This window comes from Cricetulus griseus, chromosome 8 (assembly GCF_003668045.3).
Source record: "Cricetulus griseus strain 17A/GY chromosome 8, alternate assembly CriGri-PICRH-1.0, whole genome shotgun sequence".
Lineage (NCBI taxonomy): Eukaryota > Metazoa > Chordata > Mammalia > Rodentia > Cricetidae > Cricetulus > Cricetulus griseus.
In genome coordinates, this window is record NC_048601.1 from 58,977,036 (window position 1) to 58,997,952 (window position 20,917).

Consider the following 20,917-nt stretch of genomic DNA (forward strand, 5'->3'; position numbering starts at 1 on the left):
TGTTTCTTATGAAATTCTGAGGCTTCTAGCACACTTCCAATTAATAAATGATCAATCTCATCATTGCCTTGTGCTAGTGGGCCTGGCAGACCCATTTGGGATCTGATATGTGTAGTGTATATAGGATTACTTCTGTTTCTGATTGCTTCCTATAATTGTAAATACAAAGAAGTTAATTCTGTGTTATCAGGAATGAATTCTGCAGTCTCAATGTGTAACATGACTCTCTGCATATTGAGAATCAGTAACTATATTAATAGGTTGTGTAAAATCCATAAGTACCATGAGAATTGCATATGATTCTGCCTTCTGTACAAATGTATACAGACGTTAAAATACTTTACCTACCTCACCTGCTTTATAACCTGCCTTACATGATTTGTTGGTATCAGTGTAGAAGATAAGAACTCCAGAAATGGGAGTTTGTCTTACAATATGTGGAAGAATTCAGACTGTCTTTTTTATGAAATCAATTCAATTCTGTCCGTTTTGGGATAGTTGTTGCTAATGTTCCCCAAAAGACGGTAAGAGCTATTTGCCAATTTTCATTATCCTTCCACAAGTAGGAAATTTCTTCATTAGTTAAAGGTACTATAATTTCTGCTGGATCTTTTCAAATCTGTTGACAAAGTATTAATTTGCCCTTTAAAATCAAATCAGTAGTCTTTTCTATATATGTCTTTAACTTTTTATTCTGTTTATGTGGCAGAAATATCCATTCTGATATGGTGTCTTCCCTCTGCATCAGAATCCCAGAAGGGTATTCTCTGGATGGCAAGATAACCAGAATACAGTCTAAATTAAGGTTTATCTGATCTACATGTGCATCCAATATTATGTTTTCTAACCATTGTAACTCTTTTTCTTCCTCAGCGGATAATATTTTTGGACTGTTTAGGTCCTTATCACCTTTTTAAAGGGCCATTTTAAAATGCTTTAAGTCATGTCCTTCTACCCCAATAATCTTCTGGAGTTGAGAAACTTCCCCTAATAATTTCTGAAGAGAATTAATAGTTTGATTACAATCCCTTCTAATTTGCACCTTTTGAGGTCTGATTCTTTTTAAGTCTATCTTGTAACCTAAATAGTTAATAGAATCTCCTCTTTGTATCCTTTCTGGGGCAATCTGTAACCCCCATCTAGGCAGAACTTCCTTCACCATTTCAAACATACGTTCCAAAGTTTCCTTTTGGAATCTGATATAAGAATGTCATCCATGTAATGATAAACAAGAGATTGTGAAAATTTCTTATGAATTATTTCCAAAGTTTGCTGTACAAAGTGCGGACACAAAGAGGGACTATTTAGCATTCCTTGTGGCAAAATCTTCCACTGCTATCTCCTAACTGGCTGTGAATTATTAAGAGCTGGTACAGTAAATGCAAAATTTTCTCTATCATATTCCTGTAATGATATTGTGAAAAAACAGTCTTTCAGATCAATGACTATGATTGGCCATCCTTTAGGTATCAAGGAAGGCAAAGGCATTCCAGGTTGCAGAGAGCCCATTGGTTGAATTACCTTATTTATGGATCTCAGGTCTGTCAGTATTCTCCACTTACCTGACATCTTTTTGATAACAAATACAGGAGAATTCCAAGGGCTGGTAGATTTCTTTATGTGTCCAGCCTCTAGCTGTTCCTGTACTAACTTTTCTAAAGTCTCTAGCTTCTCAGAGGTCATAGGACATTGTCCTACCCAAACAGGTTCATCTGTAAGCCACTTCAATGGCAGGGCCTTTGGCTCCTCTGAAGGTCCATATTTTGTACCTTGTTTCTGTACAGCCTGGATGTTTGGAAACCGTTTTCCATAGTGTCTTACCAGATATTTTCACTATCTAAAGATTGTACATAATTTGTATCCGACACTGGAGGAATATTAATCTGAGTATTCCATTGCTGTAAGAGATCACGACCCAAGAGATTTATAGGTATATCTGCCATGTGTGGTTTCAGTCTCCCTTTCTGTCCTTCCGGTTCAATGCAGACCACCGAGTTAACACTCTGTCGAACTCTAGATAGAGTTCCAATTCCTAAAAATTAAACATTTGCCTCTCTAAGAGGCCATATCTGAGGTCAAGACTTTTGTGTAATAATGGTTACATCTGCCCCATTGTTTACTAAGCCAGTTATAACTTTATTATTAATTTTCCCTTTCAACTGAGGTCTTTTATCATTAAAAGAAGTTTGCCAAAATATGTGTTTCTCGTTTTGTTTGGTCCACAAGACAAAATAAACCAGGCTTGGTAGAGAATCCCTGGAATCCTTACATTTGGTATATGGAGACTGAAAAATTAAAAATTTAAGGACGTGCACAGCTACATATATCATTTAAAAACAAAACCATAAAACCCAATAATAAGAGGTGCATACCTGTACCCCAACACTCAGTTGGCTGAGGATACAGGGCTTGCCAGTCCTTGGCAGCCTGTACTACATACAGAGAGCTGGTGTCAACTAAGAGGAGAGGAAAAAAGAAAGGATTTCTCATTTGAGAGGACTGATAGTCATGTCACTGTTTAGTCAGAGTCATGAGTTTTGGAAAAGGGAAGGAAATACCATGAGTATAGGTCTAGAGAGTATTGAGGAAGAACAGGTAAGGCAGGACTGGAGAACTGTACATAATGAGTGTGTGTGTGTGTGTGTGTGTGTGTGTGTGTGTGTGTGTGTGTGTCTGTCCCCACTCTTTGATCAAAATTGTAGACCAGGAATATTCATCTAGTGCTTTTTTCTTTTCCATTCATTTATTTAGCTCATAAATTAAGTCATGCACAATTATGATACACAATACAGTAAGTTCACAATGGCATGGCTAAATTAAACCAATTAACATGTTTATTAACATGGAATAGTCATCCAGTGCTTTTAAAACCTATTTTGTATTTTTTGGGACATGGTTTCTCTGTGTAAACCTCACTGTGTGGGAACTCACTCTGTAGCCCAGGCTGCAGACCAGAACTTACAGAGTTCAACCTGATTCCACTCCGAATCCTGGGTTTAAAGGGGTTCTCCACTAGGATTGGCTTTGACCTAAATGTTCAAATCAGGTGTCTCACTGGTCTCAGGCCAGCAAGCTCCCATTCATTCCTTTCTTCTCTATAGGCCTAAGATGACACAAGGATGCTGCCACAGCCTGATTTCACAGTCTTTCCCTTCACCCAGCACCCAAATCTTGTGTCCACATCTCAGAGTTCAAATACTCAGAATGTGCATGTAGTTTGTGAGACTGAGTGAGACTCAACCTGGAACTCCCTACACTGGCCTGGACCTAAACATGCCAGAGTGGTTCATATTCAGAAATTCTGCATTGGGGATGTTAGACAAGAAGATGAGGGTCCTGCTCAAGTTGATCTTTGCTTACAGAATGGCATACTTGGGACAGATAGACTTTGACTAAACCACAAATGCTCACAGTTTCCAGTGCACCTGAGGAGGACCGAGGCAGCAGCACCTCATGAATAAAAAGCCAGTCTGACCTATACATAGAGTTTCAGTCCAGCCCGAGTTATAGGGCAAGACTCTGTGTGAACACTATTAGCAAACAAGGAAAAGAGTTTGTGGCAATACTATTCGAACTAATCAAAGTGGACCAAACCAAACCTCAGAAAATAAAGTGGCAGTGTGCCAACTGTTAGGGAAGGAAATCCAATTTGTATCTTGGAAGGTAGACAGAATTGGTCCCTTAGCATATTTCTGTGAATCTGTTAATATTAAGGTGGGTGTCAAGGTCTCATGACATTTTTCTTGGTTATAATTGCATGTATCTATTCCAGTCAATTGAAATGTTATGTATGTCTGTATTTGGGTTTGCTGTTTATGGGCTTCCTCAGGGTTTAATGATACTTTGGGGAATGCGGTTTAAGACAGAGCCACCGATCTTTCTGGAAATAGTTTATGTAGTAGCAGAGACACAGAGACACAAAGATGGAGGCGGGGAAAGACCAGAGAGGGAGAGGGATGGAGGGATGGCGGGAAGGTACTCACTCCATTTTCCAGTGAATGGAGAACAGGAGAACAGTATTGTTGCATTACTGTGATCAGAATGCCAAGCCAGATCTCCAACCCAGGCTGGACAGAGTCTCCACAGAAGTCCTGCTCAGCTCTGTCTGAGCAGCTCAGCCAGGTCCAGTGGATGAGGCCAGCACAGGATCCTGGGGAATCTCCTTTGCCAGGATTGTACATGGAGGTTTGGAAAGCATTGGGTTATGGGGTTCTTTTCCCACCTCAGAGTTGAATAAGACACCCCTTTCTTCTCAGATTAGGTACAAAAATGTCTTTCCTATAAGCTTAGTGTTGCTCAGAGGACATATTTGAAATGTGTTAAACCTTCGAGGAACACACTAGGGACATGCTGCTGAACACAGATGATGTCCCAGAAAGATGATGATTCTAGGAACCTTCTCTTCTTGGGTTTAATGTAGGAACAAGCTGGACAAACAGACCTTCCACACCAGTCACACAGACTTCCTGTGTCTGGTGGCTGGACAACTTGGTGCAGTCTAGGGATAAAAGGACAGAAGATGAGATCACATAAATGTGACTGTAGGGTATAGATCATTTCTCAGAATGTCTAGCAGATGATGTGCAAAAGGCTGCTTACCTGCAGGAGAACAAGCAATTTGCAAAGACACAGAGAAATGGAAGCAACCAATTTAAGTAGCCATCCCCTGCAGAGAGCAGACTGTGGCTGGCATTAGGCAGGGCATACAACAGGTTGCCGAACCCTCAGAAAGGTTACAGGTTGACCATGATCAGGACATCCATCATTCCCTAAGGTTTTGGCAAGTGGTGTTGAGTGCAGAATCCAGTTCCCAATGTGAATGGTGGCCTTGAAGAAGCATGGAGAGACAGTTGGTGAGTAACCAGAGGGCAGAACTGGTGCAGAGAGAGGACTCAGCCCCCTTGGAGTCACTGCACATATGAGATTTTCAAAAGCTTTGCTGTGAGTGGCGTCTGAGGACTCAGGTAATGGAACTTGCTCTGATGGTTTTGGAGGTTTTTGCAAGTGGTTGGGAGGAGGCTGCCCTCTAGAGCAATGTGCAGTGTAGGGGAAGCTCTAGCCACTCCTACTTAGGGGCTGGCTACAGTTATGCCTGACCATGCTTTTGAGGGTGTGGTCAGGGTGAGGTAGAGTGATACTGCTTTTCTCTTTCGGTTTCACTTTTGTACTTGCTGGACATACTGCTGCCACACCGGCTGGCTAGGTTGCTCTGTAAGTAAGGCTTTTCCCTATTAAATACCCTTATATTTCTACCTGACTCCGTATTAGTAATTTCCCACTATAGTGCAGGGCTGCCTTCAGTGGACATTCTCCACCTGGGATCACACCCATCTTATGGCAGTGGGACAAGCTGACAAGGAATACTCTCCCTGGGGCAGAAAGGTGCATCCCATGGAAAAGACTATATTCCCTGAAAAGAAACAGGGGACAAAGCAGAGTCATTACCCAGAGGGCAGCCCATACTGTTTACTTGCTGAGACGGCAAGAGGCTATTTATTGTTTTACAAGACATACTTGGCCACCTTTGTAAATCAGCCCTGCCCTCTGAAAAAGACCCCATGTAAAGCCTGCCCTTCCCGCCTGGGAATTTACCTGATGACAGCTGACTGCGGTGGACAGCTGATTTTCTTTTGCAGGAGGAGGAGCCAGTGGCCATACTGCCTCCTGGACATTTGACCTGGCTCAACTGTGGGATGTCCACATCTCAGCCAGACCAATCCCCAACCCATAGCTCACAAGCCATGGATCTGGGGCTCGACATCTTCAGAACTACAAGTAGAAAGTCACAGGAAGGAGACCTTCATGACTTTGGAACACACAGAACTTACTGAGAGACCCTGAATCACCTAAGCACCCCACTGTTCCTCCAAGGAATTTCTGCTTCCTTTGCCCATGCCCCCATCTCCTGCTCTCCCTGCTCTGATCAGCATCTGTGCTGTCCAATTGTAGCTCAACATGCTTGAGGTCACACTTGAAGGCATCCTCTGGGATCGTTCTTTCTGAAGGGACAGATTTTTAAGTTCATAAGGATGCCACAATTGGGCACAGCCATACTCTGTCACAAAGGAGAGCAGGAAAAGAATGAATAAAGAGGGATATTTGCCCTACCTGGTTCTGTGGGTGACTGCAGGATCCCGTTTCTTTGTAGCCAGGGTCTTGCAGGAGTCGTGTCTTCTCTTGGCAGGTGGCAGTCAACAGCACAGGTGTCTGAAGCAGTTCACCAATATTTTCTTGACCCCCTTCCAGATGGGGAACCTCTGGTTACAGGTAGAAGCTGGGCCAGCATCCTCAGGCTGGTCATGGGTGATGGTCTCCTCCTTTGTGATGCTGTCTTCCTGAGTTAGGGTCGCTAACTGGTTCATTGTCACTTCCAGAGTGATGGTTGCTTCCCGAATGATGTCTTCATGCTCCATGAGGGTCTTTTCCTCTGTGATGGACTCAGTCTGAGCCATGGTCACTCCATCAGCCGTGGTCACTTCCTTTGACCTTGTCTCATCCAGAGTCATGGTCACTTCATGTGCCATGTCCTCTTCCTGGGTTATGGTTGCTTCCTGTGTGATATCTTCTCCCTGGTTAATGGTCACTTCCTCTGTGACAGACTTTTCCTGGGTCATTGTTGTTTTTTGTGTGATGATATCTTTCTCATTCATGACCTCTTCCTGGGTGATGTTCACTTCCTTACTAATGTCTTCTTCTTGTGTGATGGCGTCTTCCCAGAAAGTATCCCCAGAGAAGGAGCCTCTGGGGGTTATACTCTGAGCTGTGTCCATGGAGCTCCAGAGTTCCTCTTGGTTACTGCAGCTAGATATGTTACCTATGTCACATGTGGTCTCATTGTTGCCTGGCCTACAAGAAGCAGTGTCCATTAAGAGAGATGGCTGGACACTAGCCATCAGGGAGCCACTTGACCCGATCTTAGAATCAGAGAAGTTCTCACTCATTTCCTCACTGCTGCACATGAGGAAAAGAGCACGATGATGGTTCTGGTGCACTAGGTGGGAATGGTAGGTCTTCGCTAACTGACAGCAGAGGGTGGCAGGCATGCTATGCCTTGTGCCAACCTGCCTGGCATTCTTCTTACTTTCCTTCTCTTAGGGTTAAGATGGCAAGGTGAAGTTCAGGGTAGCAGGCTCAGTAGCTCTCCTTATCGGCACAGGGAAGGCCTGAAGATCTGCCAGGTTGAGGACATGGCCTGGCTGCATAGGTTTCACCTGCTGATGGCCTCAGTCGCCCCCAAGAGACTGGTGTTGGAGAATCAGGTAAGTGGCCATCACCTGGTTGTAGTTTTGGTCTCTCAGAGAATCAATGATTTCCTCAGTCTTATACCCCATGACTGTCATGGTGCTGACAATGCCAGGGCTCACAGTGCCAGGGCATTTCTGTGTGGAAATAGGTGGTGAAAACCAATCAAGGGGCGCCTCATGATTTGGCCAATGGTGGGCCTCCTGTCCTGGTTGAACATCAGCATTTCGACGATGACATTGAAAATATCTATGGAAACATGCTGAGGTATTGTGAAATTTGCAGCCACTATCTGACGCCTCACACCTTCAGAAGAGCTAGCCCAGAAGGGAAAGCGCCCGACCACCATGAGGAAGAGGAGCACACCTAAACTCCAAATATCACTGGCACAGCCATCATAGGCCTTCTCTACCAAGAGTTCCAGGGCACAGTAGAGCAGAGTGCCACAGAAATCACTCAGCTTCTGCCCTCGGGTCATTTTAGCCAGCAAGGCCAAAAATCACACAACTTGGCATTAACCCTGTAGTCGAGTAGTATGTTATTGGCCTTAATGTCTCTATGGGCAATATGGTTATTATGGCAGTACTGCATTGCAAAGAGAATCTGGGTAAATAGCCTTTGTGCCTCGCTCTCCTTTAAGGACCCCAGTTCCAGAATGTGTCGAAGAAGATCTCCCTGTGATGTGTGCTCCATCACTAAGTAGGTGGTGTCTCTGGATTGGACCACATGAAACAACTTAATGATGTTTGGATGCTGGAGAGATTTCAAGATACTGACTTAATTGGCAACAAGCAAGGCGTTCTTCATTCGAAGAACTTTTACAGCCACACAAGTTACAGTAAGAACATGGAAGTCCATTTTCACCTCAGAAAAATGTCCACTGCCCACAGTCATTGTCATCTTATAGTCAGTCATGAAGGACTCCTCACAGGAGTAGCAGGCCTCCCTTCCCTGCTCCATGATTAAGTCCTCATTGATATGGCTAGAATCAAATTCACAATGGGGAAGTTTAAAGAAAAGGGTCATATCAGGCCCAGGAGAATAGTGACAGCTACAAATTCCTATGTCCCAAAGAAAGACATTCAGAGACATTGCAGACAACCTAAAAAGGTAGTTAATACACACAAGGAGAAGAAAGCACCTTCCACAATATTGGACTACAGAATATGACACCTTTAGTGTTGTCAAGAATCATCCAGAAAATCATAGAAGAAAACAAAGGTCACAGAAGCTAAGAACAGATCATTTGGGAGTTCCATGATACTCTGACTGCACCTAACACTCACAGTAATGAGGCTCTAATAAAACCAGAGGCAAGAATTGATTCTAAGACAACAGACACCCAAAACCCAGAGTGTCCGGGTGGGCAGATGGCTTAGGAACATTCACTCAAAGAGGAGGCAGCTCCTGACTAACTGGGATGTTGTGAAAAGATGCTGTGTTCCATGGCGCCCCAGGGCCTCAGACTGACATCTGTGGGGGCTAAAGATGATATTATTCTTCACATGGTACCCATTAGGCCTGAGACTTCTCATAAAAGCCCAGGATCCCAGAAACAGTGGCATTTCAAAATGATCAAGAAAATATTTGTCTTCCAGTACATAAGACAACAGGTGTAAGAGATGGAGCTATTCCCTGGCACCCTAGGCCCTTCTCTCTAACAAAATTCCTTAGCTTTGTCAAGCAGAAACAACAGAAATTGGTTGTTTCTGGACACCCAAAAGATATGATCTAGTACCTGGCAACTGAGTGTTTAACAGAACTACTCTCTAACTCTAATTGGTACTTTGTATGTATTGCCAAATGAAGAAGGAAATCTTGAACTCAGTTTATGAAGTCTTTTCTTAAAGGCCACATGTTTTGCTGTGTGGCCAATCTCTGGTGCTCCTGAGTCCCCATTAGTTATTCCTGTTCTATTAGGATTCAAGTTTCAACAGGGTGTTTTCAGGACACAGACACATATTTACACACACACACACACACACACACACCTGACAATCAAACATGATACCACTAGCTGTGGCCAGCCTGAGCAGAGCCCTGCAGGGTCAGCTGATGCACCTTACATAAGAGCTCAATGTCAAAGCCAGCATGCCTAGAGTCTGTGTGAATAAAAATAATAAAAATATCTTGGATCAGAGTTTGGAGCCAGAAAGACATCAAAATCCCAACACAGTTTTTCACAGACATTGAAAGAATAATACTCACCTTTATATGGAAAAATAAAAAACCCAGGATAGCCCAAACAACTCTTTACAATAAAGGATCTTCTGGAGGCATCACCATCCCCGACGTCAAGCTCTACTATAGCTCCATAGTTCTGAAAACAGCTTGTTATTGGCACAAATATAGATCCCAATGGAATCGAATTGTAAACCCTGATATTGACCCACACACCTACGAATACCTTATTTTTGACAAAGGTACTAAATCTATACAATGGAAAAATGTAGCATCTTCAACAAATGGTGCTGGTACAATTGGATTTGGACATGTAGAAAATTGCAGATAGATTCCTACCTGTCACCATGCGCAAAACTTAAGTGCAAATGGATCAAAGATCTCAGCATAAATCTAGCCACACTGAATCTTCTAGAAGAGAAAGTGGCAATTACCCTTGAATAAATTGGCACAGGAGACTGTTTCCTGAACATTATGTCAGTAGCACAGACATTGAGGTCTGCAATTAATAAATGGGACCTCCTGAAACTGAGAAGCTTCTGCAAGGCAAAGGAAACAGTCAGTAGGACAAAATGACCACCCACAGAATGGGAAAAGATCTTCACCGATCCCACATCTGACAGAGGACTGATTTCCAAAATATATAAGAAGCTCAAGTAGTTAGCCACCAAAACACCAAACAATGAAATTAAAAAGTGGGGTGCAGAACTAAATAGAGAATACTCAACAGAAGAATCTGAAATGGCTGAAAGACACTTAAGAAAGTGCTCAAAATCCTTGGCCATCAGAGAAATGCAACTCAAAACAACTCTGAGATACCACCTCACACCTGTCAGAATGGCTAAAATCAAAAATACCAATGACAATCTATGCTGGAGAGGATGTGGAGAAAAAGGAACACTCCTCCATTGCTGGTGGGAGTGTGAACTTGTAAGACCACTCTGGAAATCAGTATGGCGGTTGCTCAGAAAAATGGGAATCAGTCTACCTCAAGATCCAGCCATTCCTCTCTTGGGTATATACCCAAATAGTGCATGTTCATACAACAAGGACATATGTTCAACCATGTTCATAGCAGCATTGTTTGTAATAGCCAGAACCTGGAAGCAACCTAGATGCCCCTCAACTGAAGAATGGATTGAGAAAATGTACATTTATACAATGGAGTACTACTCAGCAGAAAAAAGCAATGGAATCTTGAAATTCGCAGGCAAATAGATGGAACTAGAAGAAACCATCCTGAGTGAGGTAACCCAGTCACAAAAAGACAAACATGGTATGTACTCACTCATATATGAATTTTAGACATAGAGCAAAGGATTACCAGCCTATAATCCTCTTCACCAAAGAAACTAGGAAACATGAAGGACTCTAAGGGATAAATGGTCCCCAGGAATGGAAGTGGCATGAACTCCTGAACTAATTGGGAGCATGAGGGGAGGGGGGAGGGAGCTGCTACAATAAGAGCAAGAGAAGAGGAGTAGAGGAGAGGAAATGGAGGGGCAGAAATATTGATTTGGGGGAAGAACAGAGGAGAGAGAGCAGGATGAGAGATACCATATCAGAGGGAGCCACTATAGGTCGAGAAGAGATCTGGGACCAGGGAGATCTCCAGAGACCTACAAGGATGACACTATCTGACAATCCAGGCAATGGTGGAGAGGATAACCTAAAAGCCCTTCCCCTAAAATGAGATTGATGACTTCTCTTTATGCCATCCTAGAGCCCTCATCCAGTGGCTGATGGAAGCAGAGACAGACATCCACAGACACACTGAGCTGAAATCTGGAATTTAGTTGAAGAGAGGGAGGAGTGAAGAGCAAAGGGGTCTGTACCAGGTTGGAGAAACCCACAGGAACAATTGGTCTGCACAAGGGAGGAGAGCACATTGACCCCAGAGGCTGTCGGGGAGGCCAGTACAAGACTGATCCAGACCCCTGAACATGGATGTCAATAAGGAGGCCTCTGCACTCTAGGGAGCGTCTGGTGGTGGATTAGTATTTTTCCCTGGTGCAAGAAGGGACTTTGAGAGCTCATCCCACTGAAGGGTTACACTCTGGTCCTGGACACATGGGGAAGGGCCCAGGACCAGCAGAGGAAGCTTTGATGGACTTTCTGCCGACCGACCCAGGAACTAGGTGAGTGAGTCTCTGCCCTTACCCAACTCCCACCCAAAACATCACTCACCCAGATGACCCCCCTCCCCAGCCTGTTCCTGCTTGCTTGGAGTAGACACACCCAGGCAGGGAGGAGCTCCTTGCTCCCTGAATCTGGTAGCACCCCACTCTTCCATCCCTTTCTGCCAACCGGCCCAGGAACTAGGAGAGTGAGTCTCTGCCCTTACCCAACTCCCGCCCAAAACATCACTCACCCCCACCAGCTGTCCCCCCACCTGCGCCTGCCGGCTTGGGGTAGACATGCCCAGGCAAGGAGGAGCTCCCTGCTCCCTAAATCTGGTAGCATCCCACTCTTCCATTCCGCCGACTGACCCAGAAACTAGGTGAGTGAGTCTCTGCCCTTACCCAACTCCCACCCTAAACTGAGGTTTTTTCTTCCCTGTTGTGTATACCTAATAACAGGCATCTATGTCAAAGTTTTATTTATTTATTTTTGAAATATGATTTCATGCAGCCATGGACGGTCTCCAATTTAATTTTTACTGAAGGTGACAATAAAATTCTGATATACCTGTGTCTGGCCATCAACTGTCAGAGTTACATGCATATGCCACTAGATATGGCTTATAAATTTTCCTTCAACTTCAGATAAATATTAGTCTATAATGTAGATTGTACCAATGTGTATTTAACTATTCTTAATTTAAAATTTTACTTTTACATAATCATTTATTTATTTTTGCAATGGTGGTGAAATATGTGCAGGGCCTTGGAAAGAACTCAAGCACAGGTATGTGCTACCCCCCTAGCTTGTGTATGTGTATACATGGGACCAAAGCAAATCCTCTGACTGTAGGTGCCAGCTAGGAGGCCAAGACTGTCTAAGGGACCTCTAACAGTGGAGCCATTCTTCAACCCTAGAGCACTAAAGGCTTTTGGGGGCCCCATTTCCTAAGGAGGGATACTATTACAGCCCAGGTCCAGCAAGGTGGGCCCAGGCCCTCCATCAAATAATTGACAGACTTTGAAGGTCCCTGGTGGAGAACCTCACTATCCTTGGGGATGACTTGGGGAATGGGGTGGCGACTGTTGGAGGGGAACTTGTGAGGTTTGGAGAGTGAGGGATTGGGGGCGATGGATAAGTAAACATGAGTAGTAATTAAAGAATTTAAATTACATGCTCACTGGCTCCAGAAAGACAAACTAGCCCCCCACCCACTGAATCCAGTTGACAGTGCTATGGCTTTGCAGTATGTGGGAAACATTGGCAGTGAAAATAGTATCTATCCATGATGGGGAATTCACTGTGTATGTTCATCTTGATTATCGAATAAAATACTGTTTGGCCAATGAGACAGCAAGTTAGACAGGACTAGGAGTCAAAGAGGATTCTGGGAAATGTTGTAGAGAAGTGGTGATCTGGGCAGGAAGTGACATAGCAAGGAGACTCATATTTAAGCAGGGACAAACAGGAAGTATCCTCTTAACCCTATGCCACCTCCGTTGGCGTGATGTGAGCCACTGGCAAGAGAGGGCACCAGTAAAAGGCATCCTATATAAGATAAGTCTTATAAAATATCTAGAAGTATGATAATTAAGACTGAGCTAACAGATGAGAATCCTAGTCATTGGCCAAGCAGCATTTGAACCTAATACAAGTTACTGTGTATTAATTTGGGCCCTAACTCGGTGGACGACTGGTGTAAAGCACACACATGGCAGTGGGGCTCGACGGACTTTTCGGAAAGATTTATCGTAACATACCCATAGCGCATGACCTGAGTCTTTGAGCCAATTTCCTATGGAGACATAGCATACTCAGACTAGACACAGGGGTGAGGGCCTTAGTCCAGCATCAACTTGGTGATGGGCCAGACTTCTTAGACTCCGCATGGGAGGCCTAACCCAGTTGGAAGAGAAGATACCACGAGAGGTACAGAGAATAAGGGGAGAGCAAGAGGAGGGGGGAGAGGGAACTTGGATTGGTATGTATAAAAAGATGAACAATTTTTTTTATTAAAAACAGCAACAATGACTTCATTAAACAATGCATTTTATTTCTAACACAACAAACCAATCACAATTATGGGGCGGGGATACTAGTAAAATTGCTGGAGTTGGTTTTCTTGTCTCCTAGTGCAGGACCATCTCCAAGTTCCAAGCTGCAGAGAGCAGAGACATTTGGTGACCCAAGTGCTATAAAAGCTTGGTGCATCTTGTCATCCCAACAACTGCATCTACTAAGCAGTAATAAGCTTCCCAAAAGTTTGGCTGGGTCCTGTCAACTACCTAGCATCTAGAGAGGACCTCTGCCAGGTTCTCAGTAGCATCACCCCGACTCACTATGGTTTTGCTCATCAGGATGCTCCTGTAGAAAAGGTCAGGTCATCCAATGGCTACCTAGTCCATCACCTAACTTTGTGCTTCTTTATCACTATGCTTACTTTGGTGTGTGTATGTGTGTGTGTGTGTGTGTGTGTGTGTGTGTGTGTGTGTACAGATACACTTACATGTAATATGTTTATACTTGTGTGATTGTGCATCTGTGTTCTTGTATACATTTACATGTATTGTCAAAGTTTTATGTAAGTAGCTCATGTATTCCCTCCGATTTCAACTCCCAGATGCTGTTACACCTTGTGTTTTGGTCACAGGCTTTCTCCAGGGCAGAAAGTTGGATGCACCTATAGCCCAGTGTGGTGGTTGTGGTGGTGGTGTATGCCTTTGTTCCCACCACTTGGGAGTCATGCCAGTCTGGATATAGAGACAGGGCCAAAGAGCGAAAGCCTGCCAAATAAATAAATAAATAAATAAATAAATAAATAAACAATACAGAAACAAAACAAAAAGGACATGCACATTTCTCTATGTCCAAGTCCTGTGGTAGATAGCCTCAGCACACCAGCTTCTTCTTTTCCAATCTTTCTGGGGAATGTACTCATATCTCATAAGGGAAGCAGGCTCTCAGTGGACAGACAGACACCTTGCCAACCCTCTTGTGCTTCTGTATCTCGTCCTGGTGTGAATTTCATTCTTGACCAGCCACCCAGTCATCCTCATTGTGGAGATCAGGTCCAGGAGAAGCAGCTCTCTATCTAGGAAATTTCTTCAGGGACATTGCCTGGGTATCCCAGGTTTGAAAGCTGTTTGTTTCTTTATTATGATAAATGGGAAAGGGGAAAGAAATAAGGAAAGACAAAAGTATGTCAGATGGGTTTAGCAGGGCATGCCTCCCTCCACCCCAGCAAAAAACACACCTAACCAACCCAGTTGTGGCCTGAGTTGAAGAAGGGACTGCAGCAAATCAGTGCACCAATGACACGTAGCTGGTATAGAAAGGCCACTAGGGGGCAGCATTACACCAGAGAGTCTCACAGCTTCAAGAGCCAGCTGCTTTCTGCCTTTGGAAGGGGTCTCCATGCCCTCCAAACCTCCCTACACACACCTCACCCATGGTCAATACTTACTGAACAGCTCCTCAATGCAGTGTACAGGGCATGAACTCAATGCTCAGGCCAGTTCCTGATGTCAGTCACACAAAATATTCACTGGGCATCTGGATGCTCGGTTTTCATCTCTCCATGGGAAAGGTATTCTGATTCATGAGGAACATGAGGTTGTGAAGGGATGCTATGTGATATTTTGGTCAGATATGGCCATTAAGATTTTGGAGTAAGGATTGTCTCCACCCCCAATGCCAGGCAAGCTCCAGTGGGTTTTATTTTGTGCTTGTCAAGAACCCAGGACCATGAAGCTCTGTGCTAGCTGGACACACTGACCCTAGTCCTTGAGAACATGGGATGGGAACAGCCTCCTGTACCTCTCTCCCATCCACAGCACACCAGCTTCAGAAAAATTGTTATGTGGGCTACAACTCATGTGTGTGGTACTTCAAAAGACTCTGATTAGGAAGTCTGGTCATCTGAAAAGGCTAAAGAAAAAAGGAGAAAATGCAGCTTCAGTGGTGCAGATCTGTAATTCCAAAGGGAGGATCCAGAACTTCAGGTTTTCCTCAGCTACATATTGAGACCCAGGGTAGGCTGAGATACAGAAAGGACACAGTTGGACAGCTGATGCCCATCATGCAGGAAGGCCTGGAATTGGTCCACAAGACAAAATAATCCAGGCTTGGTAGAGAATTCCTGGAATCCTTACATTTGCTATATGGAGACAGAAAAATTAAAAAAATTAAGGATGTCCACAGCTATATACATCATTTAAAAACAAAACTACAAAACTCACTAAGATGAGGTGCACACCTGTACCCCAACCCTCATTTGGCTGAGGGTAGTTGGGTTGCCGGTCCTGGGAGCCTGTACTACATACAGAAAGCTGGTGTCAACTAAGAGGAGAGGAAAAAAGAAAGGATTTCTCATTGAGAGGACTGATAGTTATGTCACTGTTTAGTTTCAGAGTCATGACTTTTGGAAAAGGGAAGGAAATATCATGAGTATAGTGTCTATACAGTATTGAGGAAGAACAGGTAAGGCAGGACTGGAGAACTGTACATGAGTGTGTGTGTTTGTGTGTGTGTGTGTGTGTGTGTGTGTGTGTGTGTGTGTGTGTGTGTGTTGTGTCCGTCTGTCTGTCCCTACCCTTTGATCAAAATTGTAGACCAGGAATATTCATCCAGTGCTTTTAAAACTTATTTTGTTTGTTTTAGAGACAGGGATTCTTTGTGTAAACCTTGCTGTGTTGGAACTCACTCTGTAGCCCAGGCTACAGACCAGAACTTAGAGATATCAACCTGACTCCACTCTGAATCCTGGGTTTAAAGGGGTGCTCCACTATGATGAGCTTTGATTTTAATTTTCAAATCAGGTATCTCACTGGTCTCAGGCCAGCAAGCTCCCATTCCTGCCTCTCTTCTCCACCAAGCTTAAGATGACACAAGGATGCTGCCACAGCTTGATTTTACAGTCTTTCCATTCACCAAGCTTCCAGCTCCTTTGTCCACATGTCAGAGTCCAAATACTGAGAATGTGCAGGTTCTTTGTGAGATGGAGTGACACTAAGCCAGGAACTCCCTACTCTGACCTGGACCTGTTCCTACCAAACAGGGCAAAGTGGTTCAGATCCTGAAATTCTGCATTGGGGACGTTAGACAAAATGATGAGGGTCCTGCTCAAGTTGATCTTTGCTTACAGAGTGGCATACCTGGGACAGATGAGACCCTGACTAAACCTCAAATGCTCAAAATGTCAAGTGCACATGAGGATGACTGAGGCAACAGCACCTCTGAATATAAAGCCAGCCTGCACTACACACAGAGTTTCAGTCCAGCCCGAGTTACAGGGCAAGACTCTGTGTGAACATTGTAAGCAAACAAGGAAAAGAGTTTGTGGCAATGCTGTTCGAAGTAACCAAATTGGACAGAACCAAACCTCAGAATATAAAGTGGCAGTGTGCATGTGACATCTTAACACAACTGTCAGGTTAGGAAATCCAATTTGTGTCTTGGATGTTAGACAGAATGTGTGCCTTAGCATACTTCTGTGAATCTGTTAATATTAAGGTGGGTGATTCAAGGTCTCATGATTGTTTGCTTGGTTATAATTGCATGTATCTATTCCAGTGAATTGCAATTTTATTTTATGTCTATATTTGGGTTTGCTGTTTATGCCTTCTTCAGGGTTTAATGTTTCTTTGGGGGGTTGCAGTTAAGGCAGAGCCCCTGACCTGCCTGGAAATAGTTTATGTATAAGAAGACACACACAGAAAGACAGTGTTGAAGGCTAGGAAAGACCAGAGAGAGAGAGGAGGGAGGGATGGAGGGTTGGAGGGATGGCGGGAGGGTACTCACTCATTCCAGTGGATGGAGATCAGGAGAACAGTAAAGTTGCTTTACTGTGATCAGAATACCAAGCCAGATCTCCAACCCAGGCTGGGCAGAGTCTCCTGAGATGCCCTGCTCAGCTCTGTCTGAGCAGCTCAGTCTGGTCCAGTGGATGAGGCCAGCACAGGATCCTGGGGAATCTCCTTTGCCAGAATTGTACATGGAGGTTTGGAAAGCATTGGGTTATGGGGTTCTTTTCCCACCTCAGAGTTGAATAAGACACCCCTTTCTTCTCAAATTAGGTACAAACATGTCTTTCCTATAAGCTTAGTGTTGCTCAGAGGACACATTTGAAATGTGTTTCAACTTTGAGGAACACACTAGGGACATGCTGCTGAACACAGATGATGTCCCAGCAAGATGATGATTCTAGGAAACTTCTCTTCTTGGGTTCAATTTAGGAATAAGCTGGACAAACAAACCATCCACATCAGTTACACAGACTTCCCATGTCTGGTGGCTGGACAACTTGGTGCAGTCTAAGGATAAAAAGACACAAGAAGAGATCACATAAATGTGACTGTAGGGTATAGATCATTTCTCAGAATGTCTACCAGAGGATGTGCACAAGGCTGCTTACCTGTAGGAGAACAAGCAATTTGCAAAGACACAGAGAAATGGAATCAACTTATGGACGCAATCGTCCCCTGCAGAGAGCAGACTGTGGCTGGCAATAGGCAGGGCATACAACAGCTTGCCGCCCCCTCAGAAATGTTTCAGGTTGACCATGATCAGGACATCCTTCATTCCCTAAGGTTGTGGCAAGTGGTGTTGAGTGCAGAATCCAGTTCTCAATGTGAATTGTGGCCTTGAAGAAGAAGCATGGAGAGACAGTTGGTAAGTAACCAGAGGGCAGAACTGGTGCAGAGAGAGGACTCAGCCCCCCTTGGAGTCACTCCACATATGGGATTTTCAAAAGCTGTGCTCTGAGTGGGGTCTGAGGACTCAGGTCATGGAACTTGATGTGATAGTAGTCTTGGAGGTTTTTGCAAGTGGTTGGGAGGAGGCTGCCCTCTAGAGAACTGTGCAGGGCTGCCTGCAGTGGACATTCTCCATCTGGGATCACCCGCATCTTGTGGCAGATGGGACAAGCTGACTAGGAATATTCTCCCTGGGGCAGAAAGGTGCACCCCATGGAAAAGACTATATTCTCCGCAAAGAAACAGGGAGCAAAGCACAGTCATTACAGATGGCTGTGCATGCTATTTACCAAGGTAGGGGAGAGGGCAAGGGGCTATTTATTGTTTTACAAGACATACTTGGCCACCTTTGTAAATCAGTCCTGCCCTCTGAACAAGACCCCATGCAAAGCCTGCCCTTCCGGCCTGGGAATTTACCTGATGACAGCTGACTGCGGTGGACAGCTGTTCTTCTTTTGCTGGAGGAGGAGCCAGTGGCCATACTGCCTCCTGGCAATCAGGCCTGGCTCAACTGTGGGATGTCCACATCTCAGCCAGACCAATCCCCAACCCATAGCTCACAAGCCATGGATCTGGGGCTTGATATCTTCAGAACTACAAGTAGAAAGACACAGGAACACATGACTTTGTGTTCATGACTTTGGAACACACATAACTTACTGAGAGGCCCTGAATCACCTAAACACCCCACTGTTCCTCCAAGGAATCTCTGATTCCTTTGCCCATGCCCCCATTTCCTGCTCTCCCTGCTCTGATCAGCATCTGTGCTGTAGCTCAACATGCTTGAGGTCACACTTGAAGGCATCCCCTGGGATTGCTCTTTCTGAAGGGACAGGTTGTTAAGTTCACAAGGATGCCACAATAGGGCACAGCCATCCTCTGTCACAAAGGAGAGCAGGAAAAGAACGAATAAAGAGGGATATTTGCCCCACCTGGTTCTGTGGGTGACTGCAGGATCCTGTTTCTTTGGAGCCAGGGTCTTGCTGGAGTCATGGCTTCTCTTAGCAGCTGTCGGGCAGCTGCACAGGTGTCTGAGGCCATTCACCATTATTTTCTTGACCCCCTTCCAGCTAGGGCCCCTCTGGTTACGCGAGGAAGCTGGGTCAGCATCCTCAGGCTGGCCAGGGGTGATGGCCTCCCCCTTTGTGATGCTGTCTTCCTGAGTCAGGGTCGCTAACTGGTTCATTGTCATTTCCAGAGTGATGGTCCCTTCATGTGCCATGTCCTCTTCCTGGGTTATGGTTGCTTCCTGTGTGATATCTTCTTCCTGGTTAATGGTCACTTCCCCTATGACAGACTCTTCCTGGGTTATTGTTGTTTCTTGTGAGATGTTATCCTGCTCATTCAAGGCCTCTTCCTGGGTGATGTTCACTTCCTTCCAAATGTCTTCTTCTTCTGTGATGGTTTCTACGCAGAAAGTATCCCCAGAGAAACAGTATCTGGGGGTTATACTCTGAGCTGTGTCCATGGAGTTCCAGAGTTCTTCTTGGTTACTGCAGCAAGATATGTTGCCTGTGTCACATGTGGTCTCATTGTCGCCTGGCCTAGAAGAAGCAGTGTCCATTAAGAGAGATGGCTGGACACTGGACATCAGGCTGCTTCTTGACCCGATCTTGGAATCAGAGAAGTTCTCACTCATTTCCTCGTGGCTGCACATGAGGAAAAGAGCACCTTGATGGTTCTGGTGCACTAGGTGGGAATGGTAGGTCTTTGCTACCCCAACACTCACTGAGATGATGCTCAGGTAAAACAGAGGCAAGAATAGTTTCCAAGACAACAGACACCCAAAACCCAGAGTGTCCGGGTGGGCAGATGGCTTAGGAACATTCACTCAAAGAGGAGGCAGCTCCTGACTAACTGGATGTTGTGAAAAGATGCTGTGTTCCATGGCACCCCAGGGCCTGGGACTAACATCTGTGGGGGCTAAAGATGACATTATTCTTCACATGCACCCATTAGGCCTGAGACTTCTCACAAAAGCCCAGGATCCCAGAAACAGTGGCATGATACTTTCAAAATGATCAAGAAAATATTTGTCTTCCAGTACATAAGACAACAGGTGTAAGAGATGGAGCTATTCCCTGACACCCTAGGCCCTTCTCTCTAACAAAATTCCTTAGTTTTGTCAAGCAGAAACAACAGAAATTGGTTGTTTCTGGACACCCAAAAGATATGATCTAGTACCTGGCAACTGAGTGTTTAACAGAACTACTCTCTAACTCTAATTGGTACTTTGTATGTATTGCCAAATGAAGAAGGAAATCTTGAACTCAGTTTATGAAGTCTTTTCTTAAAGGCTACATGTTCTGCTGTGTGGCCAATCTCTGGTGCTCCTGAGTCCTCATTAGTTAATCCTGTTCTATTAGGATTCAAGTTTCAACAGGGTGTTTTCAGGACACAGACACATATTTACACACACACACACACACACACACACACACTGACAATCAAACATGATACCACTAGCTGTGGCCAGCCTGAGCAGAGCCCTGCAGGGTCAGCTGATGCACCTTACATAAGAGCTCAATGTGAAAACCAGCATGCCTAGAGTCTGTGTGAATAAAAATAATCTTGGATCAGAGGTTGGAGCCAGAATGACAGGAGATGGTAGAGGGACATGT

The 20,917-nt window shown here is 44.6% G+C and overlaps 1 protein-coding gene across 1 annotated transcript; it reads right to left on the reverse strand.

Annotated features, from left to right (window-relative positions):
• Nucleotides 1–7,360: 7,360 nt before the first annotated feature.
• LOC100752185 (sperm motility kinase X-like) lies at nt 7,361–8,268 on the reverse strand. Its single transcript, XM_035449041.1, is given in 2 exon segments — nt 7,361–7,735; nt 7,738–8,268. Coding segments are annotated over 2 exon segments (906 nt in total).
• Between the last annotated feature and the right edge of the window lie 12,649 nt (nt 8,269–20,917).